General features: G+C 31.3%; 3 protein-coding genes across 3 annotated transcripts in view; all 3 read right to left on the reverse strand.

The window, feature by feature from the left end:
- Positions 1 to 1,947, reverse strand: part of LOC105625174 (RING finger and transmembrane domain-containing protein 2-like) — a 2,908-nt gene extending 961 nt beyond the window's left edge. Inside the window, exons 1-2 of the mRNA XM_012206518.1 lie at positions 1,711 to 1,947; positions 206 to 892 (exon numbers count right to left, since the gene is read on the reverse strand). Of these exons, the coding sequence (XP_012061908.1) occupies positions 206 to 892; positions 1,711 to 1,947 (924 nt within the window). The remainder of the gene's footprint in view (positions 1 to 205; positions 893 to 1,710) is intronic.
- Positions 1,948 to 4,847: 2,900 nt separating this feature from the next.
- LOC105625724 (probable citrate synthase 2, mitochondrial) lies at positions 4,848 to 8,768 on the reverse strand. The gene is made up of 8 exons (XM_012207047.1): positions 8,617 to 8,768; positions 8,275 to 8,503; positions 7,073 to 7,411; positions 6,447 to 6,652; positions 6,040 to 6,172; positions 5,661 to 5,855; positions 5,485 to 5,586; positions 4,848 to 5,045 (listed from the first exon to the last, which is right to left on the reverse strand). The coding sequence occupies exons 1-8, from the start codon at positions 8,766 to 8,768 to the stop codon at positions 4,848 to 4,850; spliced, it is 1,554 nt and encodes a 517-aa protein (XP_012062437.1).
- Positions 8,769 to 11,100: 2,332 nt separating this feature from the next.
- On the reverse strand, positions 11,101 to 17,219 carry LOC105625185 (ras-like protein family member 10B). The gene is made up of 5 exons (XM_012206529.1): positions 17,153 to 17,219; positions 15,215 to 15,375; positions 13,284 to 13,520; positions 11,995 to 12,198; positions 11,101 to 11,226 (listed from the first exon to the last, which is right to left on the reverse strand). Exons 1-5 carry the CDS (start codon positions 17,217 to 17,219, stop codon positions 11,101 to 11,103), a joined length of 795 nt encoding a protein of 264 aa, XP_012061919.1.
- Positions 17,220 to 17,805: the final 586 nt, after the last annotated feature.

Here is a 17,805-nt window from a genome sequence, read left to right on the forward strand (position 1 = left end):
TACGTGTAGACGTAGGTCGGACGACGACTACGTATAAGTTAGTAGTAGTACGTCGTCTACTACTATAATAATAATTACTTACTTACTTAATTTAATTTTATTTATTACTTATTATATACTACTATATATATATATATATATATATATATATATATATATGTTATATAATATTCAATACAAATTGAAATAACGAATGAATATTTACCCGATTCTGGAATGCCAGTAATCGTACCGGTAGACAAGTCAAAAGAACTTTGCAAATGATGGTGATGAGTTTAAGGAAGAAGTCCATCACCGTGACGTAGCAAAGTAATTCCCAGATCGTGAGTGGTTCAGCATAGGGAACGAGAGTGTACAAATTAAACGTGTATACGACGAACACAATACACGCAGTGATATAGCATAGAATCAGCATGAGCAACGACCAACTCCGGTTATGCTGTTTAGCGATTTCACGTTTGAGGCCATTATTAGCGTGGAAGAACGTAATAAGCAATACAACAAACGTGATTATTCCGGCTCGATGATCATAGAGACCCTTGGTGAGAAGAATGGTTACAAAAGGAACGTATTGTTGAAGCTGTTTCAACATTGCCCGAGCTTCCGGACCTATCTGAACGTTGCCATTGACAGAATTTTCCGAGGCATTATTATTGTGGTTTTCGATTACTTCACTCGCGGTTTCATGCGTGTTATTTGAAAAATTGTTTGGCATTGTTGATACTATGTGATGATGATGATGGTGATGATTGTGCACAGATTCATCATGAGAATTAGTATCATTTACAGGATCCTCTACATTTATTACGTAGCTATCGCTTGGTAATGCAGCTGGATGAACTTGATTCCGGAGTCCAGGAATGGCTAGGAGTGACGTCAATGATAAGTTAGGCTATTATGACAAAAAGAAAATGATTAATTAAATATATTCTTTCGAAATCTACATCAGCAATTGGGATCTTTAAACACCATCAATATTTTGTAAATTTTAGCAGATAAGTAAACATAAACTAAGAAATGAACTCTCAAAATTAAAAACAAAGGAGAATCAAACAAGTAATGAGAGTACAGCACAATTAATAGTGCACAAAAAGATCATATAAAAACTTTTTTTTTATACGTGCGTGATGTAATGCTGAAAGCATATTTTATAATACGTTCTTAATCTTATTATTATATACATAAATTTAAATTGATGTTGATTAAATGTGATCCTAAACTTCAAGATAGTATTCTTGATCTATTTTTAGATTTATGCCAAGTTCAAATTTAGCAATTTGTTAGTGACTCAATCTTGACACATTGAGAATGAACATAGTTCATAAGAAGGATTTATATCGAATTATACTGAGGATGATTCCACATAGAGTCGAAATCAATTAATTGTAAAGCGATCATATTTTCACGATAAATATGTATTAAAACAGTTTTTTTTTGTGACCTCTTTGCGCACTGTTAACTGCACTATTAACTACTCTCATTAGCTTTGTTTGATTCTCCTTAGCAAATAAATTTTAATCTATAAAAAATAAATCTGTAAAATACAATCCGATTATTTATGATGGTAAAAACTCGTCAAAGCTTCAAGAAGTATATCAGATTATTTTTTCTTTAGATCTTTATACATATAATCCAGAATAAAAAATTTGCTGTGTTTCTCAAAGATCTCTATTGCGAAGGATTAATATTGATAATCCTGATGTTACATACCGCTGCCTGTATAAGAGGACGAATAGTGGAGGAAATGTTACCCGCGAATATTCTTGAACGTTCTGCCGTTCTGACACCAAAGTTAAATGCCGTTTCAGGGCTTATATTCGCCAATGTGTACCTAGTATTATTTGATGAATCCTGAACTTGTCTATTTTCATTTGACGTCGATATAAGTGGCATCCTTGGGTCACAATGTCCGCTTGTGGTCTCTTCTGTTGATCTATTCTCAGCCATGTTTTATCTAAACATTTTTATATTTAAATATTTTTATCAATTTGTGACTATATCAACGTTCAATAACTGTTAAGTCCCCTTATTACATCATATGTACGTCATATGTAACGTGCAATGTTTTCGTAAGATGTTTTTAATATCAATGTAAACAAAGTAATATAGAATGTTGCGTAATATAATGTACATTATTAAATAACTTAGAACAGCATATGTATTAGTAAATATTTGATTTAGAACACTACTTGATTTTTTATTTAGGACACTGTTTAGTTTTTGATGAAATTTGTTTGTTCAATGCTTCTTTGTGTAAGAACGAAGGCTTGAAAAAATTAAAATACTCGTTCGACACTATAAAATCATTAATTAACTGTTAAAATTGACGTATTTGAGAATGTTTGAGAAGGTTAAGAAATCTGTTGTACCGACGAAATATGTACGAACACATGACAAAAAATAATACGCAAAATATGCATATAATTATAATATATTTAGTAATAATATATTTAGTAATGATTTATAATCTCACTGTGCGAAAAAAACAGATGATATATGAAGCTTTGCGAAAAGTTAAAAATTCATTTTAGAGTTGCACAACTAATTATATTTAAATGATTCTATATTTCTCGCCTTTTAAAGAAAAGTATCTATAAATTTATTCTTTTTTTTAGCTGAACTTCTTGCAGTTAAAAACAAACAGACACTTATAACATTTTTTTTTAAACGAAGTGAAAGTTATAAAAATAAGCAGATTCACTGTTGATCAAATTGACAATAAAGTTATAAATATTTTGTAAATTTGCTCACTTATGTAATTTTCATCTCGTTTCAAGAACCGTAATAAACTTCCAGATTTTTTTTCTGGCTTTTGGCAAATAGCAAGATTATTATTATTGTATTTGTATTTAAATTATGGATTTCTATTCTTTCTATATAAATATGGCTCTATAATGCCCGTTTCTATCAATGTAGATTAACTTTAATTTTTATTTAATTGATTACTTTTCATCTTTTTCTAATTCCAGAATTTTACAAAGATGAGTTAATTGAATTGAGATTGAAATTAAATTACACTGATAGAATACATCTTTCAAAACTCATAACTAGTTTTATTTTTTCGTTTTTTTTTTACAGAATTTCTTATTCAATCTATGTTAGCAATATTTTATAGATTATTTGTTTATTGCTCTATTTTATAGATTTTTACTGAATTTTATACTAAATTTCATTTTATTTCTTCACGAGATCTTATGGAAAGTCATTCTCCAAGCAAAACAATAATCACGATAAAGTCAAATGACATTAAAATGAATCTGGAATGATTGAAAAATAACTTTTAACGATCATTTTGGAATTATTACGACATCATTTTGATAATAATGACTTGTTGTTCTGCTTGGGTTGTACTAGATTTCATATTTCGTGTATTATTTTTATGATATGTCGATACAACAGATTTTCTAACCTTCAGATATGTCTGATGTCATCATTGTCAGCTGGATGTCATCCTTAATCATCACGATTTTTATCAGTCCTCTACTTTTATGCCAAAAGTTGTCAAATTTGGTTTCAAAATCGATATACCTCTAATTAAACATTAATTCGCTTTTATGTCGCTCGTATATCTCCAACAAAATAAATACGATAAATATCGTAACATATATGTAAAGAGAAAAATCATAAAGAATATACGTCGCCCTTTTGTTTTCAATGATTTCCGAGATAAACATATAATTCTATAGATATACCTTGTGAAAGATTGTAATCACGCAGATCCCGCTACGATCATCGAGAGATTCTCATTTCTTCAGCCGTACAATCCTCAGTTCGCGAAAACGACACAGAATTTCGGTTTGCGCGACTCAGATTTCTTTGGAGCGTTCACGTCGGCGACCTTCCGTCAGTTCTGTCTGTCATAATTTCGAAGCGCGAGTACACGTCGTATCACGCCATTCTACACGCGATTATCTGTACGACGTCGATTGGACCTTGCTCGAGCACGCGTATTAAAAACGATCCACGCGTTTGAATGTAGGTACTCTCTGATGTATCTCGCGATACGATCCCCTTCCATGTCCTTTTGAGGCAAGTTCTTCTTTCTTTGAATTAACAACGGTACTCGAGCATGCCCCTAAAGTCCCCGTCTTGTCGAGAAGGAGTCGGGTCAGTCGGGGAGTAGCCCCATTAGATACCGTTTCTGTTATTTTCCCATATATTTTTTATTTGCGTTCAGCACTGAAATGAGAAACCTGCATTATCACCGCATTTACGCGCGTTATTACGAAAGTACTAAGATTGATGTATAGAGGTCGGCTCGTGTCTCTAAAATGCTTTGGCGACTTTGTGGCAACAACATACTTTTTATTTTAAAGATCTCGCAGTAATAGATAATTAAAAAAAATGCAATTTTCTCTCTCTGCCCAAGGCATCTGTTTTGAAGGTAAATATTATGTATCTACATATATTACATTTATATAATTCCAGGTAAAACACAGAGTCATAAATTAAGTCATAATATTATAGATTATTATGACGTTATTTGATACTAAAAATAAATGTACATTCACATCAAGAGAAAGTCAAAAATGATTTTATTTTGACGTCATGAAAGTTAATTATGATTTTTTGTTGACTTGTATGTTTCTTGAGTAAATGTGACAAATACAAATCATGATGATGTAATTAGAATATTATTATGACTTCTGTGTTCTACCTGGAATAATTTCAAATGACATTTTTAAAACAATTTATTTCAAGCATACGCGATAGCGGAAAATAGTTGACGAATAATTGATAATCAATAATTATAGTTAATTATAGTTAAACTTTGAGAAATAAAGATCACTGAGCTCGAAGATCGATTTACTTTGACAAGTGAGCCTTTATACGCGTTTTGCTTTTATTTACTTTCGTGTCCTACGTTTTCGATTCTTTGTGCCGTTATCGCAAACTGATTCTACATAGTTGTAAGTGCAACTTGATATCGGGTGCTCGATAGGCGCGTTCACAATCTTCGTCCAGATAATCGAGGCGATCGCTCCCAGAGTCCGTGCCATATAAAGTATCATCTGATTAAATCTCATGTCTTCTAATCCGTAATACTAGGTAGAGAAATCATCAAAACATTAATTAAGGCATTTAGAAACAATATGTCTTACATCTTCTTTTACCTTTTTTCTTTTAAAACTAAGTCTATATTATACTAAATTACTAAAATTTACTTAATAATCTTACTTTGTTGTGTGTGTGTGTGTGTGTGTGTATGTGTGTGTGTGTGTGTGCAATAAATGTTTATAAATAATGTTAAAAATTTAGATAATTCAAATATGATATAACAGACAATTTATAAATTATATGAAATTATATTATTCTGAATTATATATAAATATGTATATATGATAATACATAATATATAATTATATATAAATTAAATAAAATTCAATAGTAAATACAATAACAGTCAAACGAAAATGTGCAAGTCGAATGTTTTTGCACAAAAACTAAAATTTATTTTCTACTATAAAAACACAGCAGTTCTACCTGAAAAATAACAGGAGCCAAGGCATTCTGTTCTGGATAAATGTCCTTCCTTTTCGGTCTTCTTAATGCCGTTCTTAATATCTGTGTAATATCTTCCGAGAGCTGTGAAGTTTTTAGCTTTATGGCTTGTATCTTCTATAAGAATCAATATTTTTTTCTCGCACAATTTTTTGTACCTTTACTTCCGAATTATTGGGCAAATGTTGCTTGGCGTAATGCAGGAGTGCGGTATATCGTGGATCGCAAAAATCAGCTTGCTTATATCCTATCAATTTGTCTCTGCTTAATAAATTCAGCACGCAGGTTTGTAAGGCATGTTCCGTCCACGTTCGGCCAAGAGTGTTTTTGATTTTTGTTTGTAATTTTTTCCACTGTACAATACACACGCACACACACATATATATATATTATATATATATATATATATATATATATATATGGTAATATTTATAATATATTATTATAACAATCATATGATTAACAATCAATAATCATATGATTATATTAGATATATTACATATATATGTGTAATTTTTTCATAATCTAATGTTTTACCTCCAACATTGTTCCACTTTTAGGCTCTTCAATGTGCGCTAAAACGGTGCTCGCTAATACCTCATTTATATGGAGATCAGTTGAACCCAAAATTTGCGTAACGTGAGCAATCGGAGCTCCGCCATCATCGTCACTAGGATTAAAATAGATATTCAATTCTCTTGTATTTTTCCTTTTACACTTAATTCAATTGAAAGATATAATTTCACAGTTATTGTTACTATTTACACGAAATGAATTTTTCTATTTTTTATAATGATTTTGTATTATTTAGTTTATTAAATAGATATAACTTAATACTTTTTATAATTATAGCTTCATTGTTTTTTAAACATATATTTAACATTCGAATTTATTTTTAACAAAAATGAAAATTTTTATATTACAAGAGAAATTGAAAAATTTACGCATTTAAAGTGATGTATAATCTGAGAAAATCTGCAATCGATGATTTTCGGCTGTCTAAGCTCTCGTTCACGTTTCTTAAGCAATCTAACAAAAATTGCACCCAATCGCCATCACCGCTCACATTTGTCAACGTTTGGCCTTTGGCAATCAAACCGAGTATTGCTGGTAAGGTCGCGAGAAATTCCATACCATCTTCGTAGATATACTTAAAATAAAAGTAAATGTTATTTTTCGTTAATTAATGTATAATATCAATATAATCAATTGATGAAAATTTTTTACAATAGAAATGCGTTTTTATATACAGAAAACCATATCATTCTTTCTCTGCTATAATTAGCTCAATTATACAAATTCATAAGTGAAATCACATGTACTGTACTTTTAGAAATGAAAATTTAATATTTTGAATCAATATTTTTTGCTATTTATATCTATAATTTTATTCATATTTTTTAAATGAGACATAATTACGTTTTTATTTTTATTATGTGTTTTATTAGATAGAAAACATTTCGATTATTATTATCTTCAATATTAATTTTGTAGTTAAGTAATTCTTCGAAGGTTTTTTTTTATTTATTCAGTAAATTTTTATAATGTGTCACAACATATCTTCAATTACCTCCCAATAAGTATAAGGCATGGCACCGTGCTTTTTAGCTTCTCTCGTCTGTTTGCTGATGTTGAAAATTGTGAGCGCGATCGACAATCTATGCAAGGGTGTAATTGTTTCGGGCATTGAACGTAGAACGGAAGCTATTGTTTCGCCGCGTGGTCCCGACCACCATTCTGTACATTTTTTACGTCGTAACGTCCAGTCGGCGATCAATGAAGCAGTTTGCTGCTGTGTAGGAACGTCACCAGTTAGGAGCAACCAAAATACAGCCTCTGCGCTTGGCGAGTTTCCTTCGCGAGGCAGTAGAGCGATCACTTCCGGTATAGTTAATCCACGGTATACGATCTAAAGAAGTTTTATTTTTAACGTTAAAGTCTCTCTCTTTTTCTTCTCTCTCTCTCTCTCTCTCTCTCAAAGAAGAAAATCGTGTAACCTATGAGTCACAAACATTGTTTGAAATTTTAACAATTTAATATTTGATATATTTTTATGAAATTTAAAGTTTTATAAAAATGAAAAGTTTAACAAATAAGAATTGTATTAAAAAATATAGATATTAAAGATAATATATACTTTATCTTTCAAATGTGTGCGTATGTAAAAGATGATATAGTTTTATAAATTTGTTAAACTTAACTTTTCGATCAAAGTTATGAATATATACAATATATATTCTTAATTTTTAAATTTAATTTATCTCAAATATGATTGTGCGCTGAAACATTCGGACATTAACCACAATCGATGTGAGACACTAATAATATAAGAAACTGAAACATTCCTATATATAAAATAATCCTCCCTAAATTATTTCGATAAAGAACTTATTGTGAAAAATATTATCTCAGCCAGAATATGAGATAATATTTTAATAATGTTTTAGTTCCTTATATTATTAGTGTCTCACATCGTGTTGTAGTTAATGTTTGAATGTTTCAGCATACAATCATATTTGAGATAATTAAATTAAAAAATTAAGAATATTTATTGTATTCATAACATCTAACTTTGAGCGAAAAGTTTAACAAATTTATAAAACTATATCATCTTTTACATACGCACACATTTGAAAAATAAAGTATATATTATCTTTAATATCTATATTTTTTAATATATCATCATTTATTTCATTAATGCATCTATAATTATTCCTTTAATAATTTAAAAATATCTTGTCTCTTAATAATTAAACATTTTATGATTATTACACCATGTTTAGGATCAAGTTCCGAGGTTTCCTTGACGATAGTTTTTACATCGTTTAATCCTGTGTACAAGTTTTCGACCGTGATTTGACTGACGACACTTGGACCGAAGTAAAGTCGAAAGTTTCTCAGAAGATCGTGATGCACGGGAATCTTCTCGCAAAGGGCTTCCTTTAGATTTGTGCTCATACTGGGTTCTCCTTTCGTTTTGCTCACCTTCGGATGACAGATTCTATATTTATTGTATTTTTCGGAAGACTGTTTATATCTCAAGTAAATTAAGCGGCACTGCTTTGATAGGATTCGCGAATTTTGCGAATTAGTCATTCGCGCGATTTCACGTACTTTGATAAATTAGTTCCAACCAGTACGTGTCGTTCACTCGTTCCAAAGTTGATCTTTCTGTCGGAAAATTGCGCGATGCAACTTCTTCTCCTCTCCCGCAGAGCGAATAGATAGACTTTTTCACACCGAAGTCCTTTCGACAGACGTAACATCTTCCGTAATAATTTATTCAATCAAATCCAAATTAACTGTTATGCTACGTGGAAAGTATGTAAGATGAAGTAATGATAACTTCTTTTGTAATAATTTGAATTTATGTTTTATATCAAATTAAACGGAGAATTTTTCATATTATATATTTTATATTAAATTATCTTAGAAACATTTTGACACATTCAGTTCAAAGAAAAATCAGAAGCGAGACTTGAATGCGTTTACTTCAAGCAGTCTTCTTCTGTTTAAGAAGACTTCTATGAGCATCATTGAAAAATAAAAATAAATAACCCAAAAACGATGTTAAAATATAATATCGTAATTTATTAAAAAGTGACTTTTTGTAATTACTTTGAAATTTTTCTAACGTTCATTCTAATGTCATGATGAGTTATGTTCTGCTCGAGAAAAGGAATCCACAAAAATTAACAAAAAATGACTTAATTTTAATTCTTAACGTCAATAAACAGTCGAACAAAAAAATCATTATTTCGACTTTCATGATGTTAAAATAAAATCATTTTGACTTTCTCTTGACTTGATGTTCCTTTCTATAGTAATAAACAGTTAGTCAACGATGAGTCATTAATCAGAATGACTGATGAAATTTCATTTTTTACAATTAAACATTTTTTATTTAAGTTACTTTATGATTGACTTATAATTGACTAATCATACAATCATTTTCTCCGAGAACTATTATTCTTCTGATTGGCTGTCATATTATGACGTAATAGTCTAAAATGATTTATTCTGATGTAAGTTCCCTAAGATTTATGACTTATAATTCTAACTTGTCTCTAGTATGATATAAGTAGTGACTAAACGACTTATAGAAAGCCCATAAAGTTTCGCGAGGACGTGTCAGCTTTCAACGAATTAAAAATTAAAATAAAGTAGGCGAGAACGTGTAGAAAAAAAATGATATGCCACGTGCTACTGTCTCACTGGCGTTTTTATTGTGAACGTCGTGCATGTGCATACAAAATAAGGGATTATGTATCACTCTGCCCGTCGTTCCCATGCTATCGTACTCGCGCCGGTTACAAAACGATTAACTTGCGTTTGTGCAAATTGAAATTGAGCGATCTTACGTATCTTTTATGCCCCTGTTGTATATATATATATATATGTGATACTCTTTAACATGTGCATTCGAGCGTTCGAATGTAACAGATAATAATGTCGATGAGACGCTCTCTCTATTGCTGGTGTCACTGATGTGTGGCGCGTGACAGTATTAACGCGTCGCGATGAGTCACGGGGATGAATCTTATCTCGAGAAGGACCTAATGTAGAAATTACGTGCACATAGCATCCTTCGTAGAGTACATATAAACGGTAACAACGCTAACACACGATATATGCCAGTATAATCTATGTATACAACATGTCGATAATTATAACGATTACACGTTTCTCACGATCGACTGACCGTTAGATTGATAACCAATTAACTCTCTTAACAGCATAGTAAAATATATGTATATGTATATGTACTATTGCTTCGTTCTCACCGAATACCTACCTACTGCGTGAATATAATTAGGCCGAACGCGGGAAAGGGTTGAGCTGAGAGGAGTTCCGCGCTGCATTTCGCTACCTTCTTGTCTCGTTTAATTATCGAAGTTTTTTTTTTCTAATTTTTATGCTATTTAATAGTCCTCTGAGCATTCTAACGCGTGTTAACTTCTATAGACGATCTCATTTCCGTCCAGAGATCTACATAACTCATTGAAAATCGGTATACACATGTAAAAGTAATTTTATGTACGTTTGCGTAACTTTACTAAAATTGATTTGTCTAGGAAATTATAATTATCATCGTTATAATATTGTAATATTACTATATATTAGTATCGTAATCGACCTACATATAAAGGAAAATTGTTTAAATATGCAAATGCGATTAACATGAATACAAAATTTGAATACTGCAGGAAGAGACCTTTCCGTTGAATCGACGGGATTTCACCCGCTAAATTATGCGCGAAATCTCCGATATATATAATTCGGCGATTAAATCGCATGTCGCAGCGAATTCGCCGTTGGCGTAAATCTTGATTATTATTGTCGCTTATTTCGAAACTTGTTATTTCACTCGTCCACTCGCTCGCGTAATTGTGCACGTTAGCACTCTTGTACAGTCTTAGAAGAGTCACCCCCGATGTACGACGTATTCTACCACTCTTGACTCTCGTGCCTCGAGTGACATGCTCTTCGAGTTGTTATTACTCTAGTTTCATTGCTCGAGGGCAAGTACGATACATGATATATGACGGTGCATTGTATGATCGACTGCCTCGTAAGGGAAGCGATTTGGTCTTAATGTCAGAGAAGAATACATCTCTCGCTGGTATCGTGCTGATGGGATCGCATTGGTTGCGTGGCCGCGGGTGACGGCGAGTTCGGCCTACCTTCTATTGCCTGTATGCTCTTCATCAGTTCCCGAAATACCTGTCAATCAAAAGATATCGAAAAGTTGCTGTAGTCTTTCTAACTCGCAATCTCTTTTAAGAGGCAATGCAAATAATTGTTCTACAATTGAAGTTATGCAGATTGATTGTGAATTTTGAAGAAATGGACTGAATCAGGAAAAGACCGGAAGTCTTCAAGGAAACATGCTTTTGAAATGTGGTTTGTTGCAACAATTCTTCGTGTACATGTTAAGAGAAACCCAAATTTTAATTTTAACAACCTTTAGTTTTTTTTTTAATTATAAGTATACAAATTTTGAAGTTATTGAATTGATTAATTGTTAATACTTGGGAAGATGATAGATCTCATTTATTGTCAATTTTTTAAAAAACTAAGTTGTATCTGAAGTTAGAATTTGGAATTCGTATAAAGTATAAACATAAAACGCTACCTTTTGCAATAAACTGCATTTCAAAAGCGCGTTTCTACTTTTGGTCCTCCCCTTAAAATTTAAAAATGCAACAAATTCTAAAAATGTTAAAAAAAATTTTACGAAAATTCTAAAAAACGGGAAATTCCGAGTTTATTTTCAACGATAAGCTCTTCCCGATGAATTTTTCGATGTCGATATTTCCTCGGTGAGAATTTCAGTAATCTCGTTTCAATACTCGTAATTTTGGTATTAAATGTTAAATATGAACGGTAATTGAAGTGCACATTAAAATTTTAAAGGAGTTAAATTAATCTTAATACGAATGAGACACAGATTGGCAGCGGGCAGATTGATAAATAATGTATATCGCGCACCTGCACTACGCGACAGTTAAATCTGGCACTGCACTCGACGTAACTACATCTCCAGTGTTTTCGGACGAGGTTCACGATGTCCCTGTACCTGGTCCCGGAAGCGACGGTCTGTGACAGTTCGTCCTGCTTGTTCCCGACCACCAGCAAAGGTACGCCTCTCATGTCACGCGCCTCATAGATTTGCTCGCGCAACGTTCTAATATACTGAACACAATTTCAATCGGAAATTAAAGAAAAATATACCGGCGCTTTCACATTTAGCCTTTCACGCGTTGGGTCACTTGTAGTAGCACATTAAAAAAATTTTATCTTTGGTTAAGTAAAACATTAAATTATTTAAGACACCGACACTGTAAAATTAGATATAAGACACATTTCACAATAAATTGTTGTTTAAACTTTAATAAAAAAAAATATTGTAATAAACTGATAGATATTATTATAAAATATAAAACAAATTAAAATTTTAAGGCTTTACTAAAGCGAACTAAATCGATGGACATGTTGTGAATGCATAAAACTATTGTCTAAAAATATAAATAAAGAAGATGTGTTGGCTTATATTGGCATTTTTATTATATTCGAAAATATAAAAAATGATTTATAAAATAAAAAAAATAATTAAAGTTAAGTATTATCTTGTGTCGGTTTGCATTGAGCTTAAATTTTTATTAATTTTATAATTAAAGTAGCTTTTATAATTATAGCTTTTTATTAAAAAAAATTAGATATGAAAGGGTTAATTAAAAATTTCATAAATTATTTTAAATCATTCAATATTATACTTTGTTACTTGTTGAGAAGCTGTATATATAGGCTATCTTAGTAATTTTAATGTTAAAAGTTAGAATATTTTTAAACAAAATAAATACGAAGGAAGATTCTTCTCTTGCAGTCGCTAATTACTTATTGTATCATTTCATTTCTTGTTTAATAATGTTATCAACATCACGGGTTTTCATTTATACTTTTGACTTATTAGCAAAATCGATTTATCATCATTTAACTTGCGCTACGTTTTGTCCTCGAGAGATCACCTTTCGTCATTCAGACAAACATCCACATAATCAAACTTTTATGCCAGCAACTTTGATGCGACTTCAAGTCGAAAGTTGTGACGGCTTTCGCGAGAAGGGAAAAGGCTTGCAAGAAAAACTTAACAAAAAAGATATAAGCGTGAGCTAGGTTTACCGTGTTCCTGACGTTCTTTCCGAAGTTAAAGTTCTGTCCTGCAAGTGGCCTGCTCGCAATTTATCGCGATTTTAACATTAAATTTCAATTGTACGTACCTGAAACGTGTCCTGATTACTGAGATCAAATACAAGCACGTACGCTGTTGCACTCCGCAGTCCATAATAACGAAAGTCCGTCCATTCCAAGTGCGAACTGACCGGGAAATACGGAATGGTGGGCAAATCGGTGATCTTCAATTCGTATAATCGATCGGCCAGCACTACGCTCGGATAAAATGTCTCTCGCCTCTCGGTCGGTCTATACTCCTCGGAGAACTCGCTCCAGACGAATTGCTGGAAGCGTAAATAAATATCGTAAATAAATATTCGTAAAAATAATTACGAATTCAGAGCCTACTTTCTAAATTCTTTGGAGTGGAATCTCATTCTATCATTCTAAAGAGTAAAAATTGAATCAGTCTTGAAAAAGAGTGGCTCAATTTTCAATCTTTAAAAGTAAAACTTTTCTTTTCAGAGAGATATTATTATTACACAGAAAGAACGTTTTATTGAAGTATTTAAAATTTTACTGAAGTATTTAACTTTGCTGAAGTATTTAAAATTTTAGTTACTCTCTAAATCTTTTGAAGTGAAATCTCCAAAAGATTGAAAAGCAGTCTTGAAAAAAGAGTGATAATATTTTCACTCTTAAACAAGAGTGGCAGATTTTCATTCCTTAGGAATGAGATTTCATTCTTTTTGGAGATTCCTTTTTTAAAATTAAAATCATTTTAAATTAAGGAATGAAATCTCTTTCCAAAAAAGCAATGAAATTTCATTTCTTTGAAGTGGATTTCACTCCAAAAGGATGAAATCTTAAAAAAGAGAAAAATCTGCCTAAAATCTGCGTTGAAGAGTAAAAAAGTTTTTACTGTTTTTTCAAGACTAGCTCAATTTTTATTCCAAGAGATTTAGATAGTAAATATATAGATTTAAAAACAAAAAATTTTGTTGGATCATCAAAATAATAGGATTTTCAAACATGACATGCAATATTGCAAAAAGTTTTGACATTCCAGCAACCAACTTGAACGTCCTACATAATTATTTTGATAACCCAATAAAATTATTCTGTGTCTGTATTTAATTAATTTATCTAGTTAACAAATCTGTATCTAGATACTTTATATACTTTAATTTTTCTAGATACTTTAGTGAAATCTTTCCTTTTGTGTACGATCGATTGAAAGTTCTCCCGCGCAAGCAGGTATTTGAACTTAAATTTCATCTATTAAAAGAAATGTCAAAAGTGACTTGGCTTTCTTAGGATATTCGTTGTGCCTTTTAATTTCCTCGGAGAGTCGATAATCGTCGTCATCGATAAGCGGAAACTATTATCGGAAATGAACGGAGCGTCCGAGTGACTCGTTTCCACGATTTGTTTCCTTTCCTGCTTTGAAACAAAAATTCTGACAAAGATTTCCGTCCATCGCACGTCGTACGAACCGTTTTTTCATATAAGATATTTGCAAAGTTATCGGGAAGGTTCTTCGCTTTTTGTCAGATTAATAAAGGTTACATCGTTTAAATTTAAGATGTAATATATTTATAATATCCAAATTTTAAATTATGTTAATTAAATGTCTCTATATTGAGGTAATTAGATCTCTAAAATTTCGAAACTGCACGTTTAATATTCAAAAGATTAATTGAGAGATTCGCAGGGCAAAGAGTAGTTCCACGTAAAATACATAAAAGTAACATCTAATTGAGAGATGCAATCATGTCTATTAACTTTTAAACGCCTCACTATAGGAACAACATACTGATGTACATGACGTACCCCTTCAACTTGATTATTTATTCTATAATTTCTATAAAAATGAACAAATATAAGAAATTTTTTTTAATCAAAACGCCAGACATTAAATAATATAACAAATTAACAAACAAATGTATATATTTTTATTAATAAAAAAATTACAGGCGGTGGAAAGATCTTTAAAAAGATAAGCCAGATATAAAAAAGCGTAAGAGTTAAATCTTACTCTAATTATACTCGTCTTTCCTACGCCGGATGCACCTAGGAAGATAACCTTAACACGATCTAATGTGTCCGCAGGGCTATCTTCCTCTTTTGAGTTTCCTTCAGCGCCCTCGTAAGTTATTGTATTTCCGCCTCTTCTTTCTAAATAATCGAGGTCCAGCTCTGCGACAGAGATGACAAAATTATGCAACACACAAATAATATATACGATGAGAACTTGTTGCTCATATATGAGGAGCAATTTTATTTCATAATTATACTCGGTTCCTGGAACTAGGAATATTGCGATGAGAATCTCGTTCCGAAAATTCTCGTGATATATACGCTAAAGTTTTGCAAATTAGATACAATTTTGATGAAACATCGGAGGCATGCAATACCGTATGATTAACCAAAGTTATTCGAACTATTCAAAGTACAAGAACTATATTTTATACAAAGAGCTTCGTTATATTGAATACGGAAAGAAAGAATTTGCTGAAGTATTTAAAAATTTAACTAGATATAGATCTAAATAATTTGATTGGACCATCTAAATAATTACGTAGGAAACTCAAATGTGATGAGTAAAGAAAGATACTAAATTTGACATTTAGTAACTAATTCGAGCGTAGAACGCTTAGCTTGAATTATCTTAATGATTCAACAAATTTTTAGATATCTAACTATATTTTTAGATATTTTAACAAAACTATGCTTTCTGTGAATCTTTTATCGATTTATGTGGATTAAATCCAGAAGCTATAAAAAATATTATAAATGCTAAACGAAACGAGTTATCGTTATTCAAGAAGAATTGGAGGAGGGAGAAGGACTACGCAATTAACATTTATAAATATTCCAGTCCAATTAATATTCACGAAAAGTATCAGAAAATTATTATGCTTTCTGTTTTTTTCGCGGATGTAATTTTTAATGTGACAATATATGCGAAGGGAAACGCTGTGGAATAAATGACCGATGGAATAAATGAATTAATTAATGATATTCAAATGTGAATCCATTTCAGAACGAACTTTACGCGTTAGTCAAGTTGGAAGATCGCTTCGTGAAATGCGAAAGCTCATTCAAGTAAAGAAATTCGAGATATTCTTGACATTTGTTTCGCCGACTTTGTAGCAAGTTGCTCTAGTCATGAAGATATATTATTCATGAAGCTTAGAGAATATTTTTAGGTGGCACCCATGTCATCCATAAGTCATAATACACCTTCTGCACGCGAATTTATTTGTCTTTGTAAATGTTTTGAATCATAAATTTGCTTTATGATCACGTATGCAAGAACGGAACAACGTTTGCGGTATTATATCCGTCCGCGGATTGAAAGAATTTAATTTAATCATATTTTAATTTAAAAAATAAGTGAAATGTTAATTGGAGGCGAGGATGCATTACACGCGAAAGTGCATGTACAGAGTGATCTCTGTGATTTATGAAATTTCAAATAAAACATCTATATGTGATTATATTTGTGTACAAATTGGTTGAAAGCTATACTCGCAATATTGCTTTTGCATCGCGTAACAAATCGACATGTAATTATGGATGCTTATATGAGATTTTATCCCGCTCTCTTGAACACCGATGCGCCAGTTCACACTGGCGTATAAATAAAAGTTGACGAATGCGCTTTCTAATGGAAATCAATTCCTAATTTATGATTAAATAATCGAATCAATTAAGAAGATTAAACATCCTTATAATAAGACATGCATTACACTGCAAAATGCTTAATAAAAGGTAATTATATTTAAAACGGGAGGAAAAAAATATATTTTTATAAATAGAACAAGAAAATTGAGAAAATTTTTAAATAAAATGGATATCGAGCTTTGATAATGCTTTTTTTTAAATAAAAATAAAAATGTCTCACATGCATTCTGTACGATGAACTTTTATCAGAACACATCACGTGTATTGACAAGCGAATCTCGTTTACCCAAAAGCCGTTTATTCGCATGTAAGATCGAGCTTGATGGGAACTCATTGTCCTTCGCGCGTTCCATCAGATTTAATTGTAATTAGAACATTGCACTCGCGACGAACATTCGAAGTGCACTTATCACCGCGCTCCGACGACCTTCGTGGTCGAAGTTCGCCGATCGACTGACGCGAAACTCCGGAGTACTGTCTCTTCTAACCAGGGATCAACGACCATATAGATATATATTTTGCACATACATATATATATATATATATATATGTATGTGCAGAGAATTATAATCCTGGTTTACCAAGATAGCATTTAAAACATATACGTTTTAAATTTTATATATATTTAGTTATGTAACTAAATAATACATAAAATATAAGTAATTACTTATAAGCTTTTACAATTGCATAAATAACATATTCATAAGGTGATAAAATATAATCCGCAAACAATTACAGGGTTGCTACAGACCTAGAAAACCAGGAAAACCGGGAAAAGTCAGGGGAAAATATAAAAAAGTCTGGAATTTCGAAATTTGCTCACAATTTTCTTAAACTGCTCCTATTCCAATTGTTACAATTTTTTAAATATTATATTATTAAATATTATATCTGACGTTTATAGTTCAAAACTTGCGCACTTTAAATGATTTTAACTTA

Source organism: Atta cephalotes (genome assembly GCF_000143395.1).
Source record: "Atta cephalotes unplaced genomic scaffold scaffold00003, whole genome shotgun sequence".
Taxonomy (NCBI): Eukaryota; Metazoa; Arthropoda; class Insecta; order Hymenoptera; family Formicidae; genus Atta; species Atta cephalotes.

What these genes read in the sequence shown, in the direction of transcription:
- LOC105625724 (XM_012207047.1), bottom strand. Translation starts at nt 8,768, where the DNA reads ATGTTACGTCTGTCGAAAGGACTTCGGTGTGAAAAAGTCTATCTATTC. An exon ending in GTTGGAACTAATTTATCAAA is followed by an intron (nt 8,504 to 8,616) that starts GTACGTGAAATC and finishes CAATAAATATAG; the next exon opens with AATCTGTCATCCGAAGGTGA. An exon ending in TGGCTCCTGTTATTTTTCAG is followed by an intron (nt 5,046 to 5,484) that starts GTAGAACTGCTG and finishes TTCTCTACCTAG; the next exon opens with TATTACGGATTAGAAGACAT.
- LOC105625185 (XM_012206529.1), bottom strand. Translation starts at nt 17,219, where the DNA reads ATGGAACGCGCGAAGGACAATGAGTTCCCATCAAGCTCGATCTTACAT. An exon ending in GTAATCAGGACACGTTTCAG is followed by an intron (nt 12,199 to 13,283) that starts GTACGTACAATT and finishes AATTGTGTTCAG; the next exon opens with TATATTAGAACGTTGCGCGA. An exon ending in TTAACTGTCGCGTAGTGCAG is followed by an intron (nt 11,227 to 11,994) that starts GTGCGCGATATA and finishes TTTGATTGACAG; the next exon opens with GTATTTCGGGAACTGATGAA.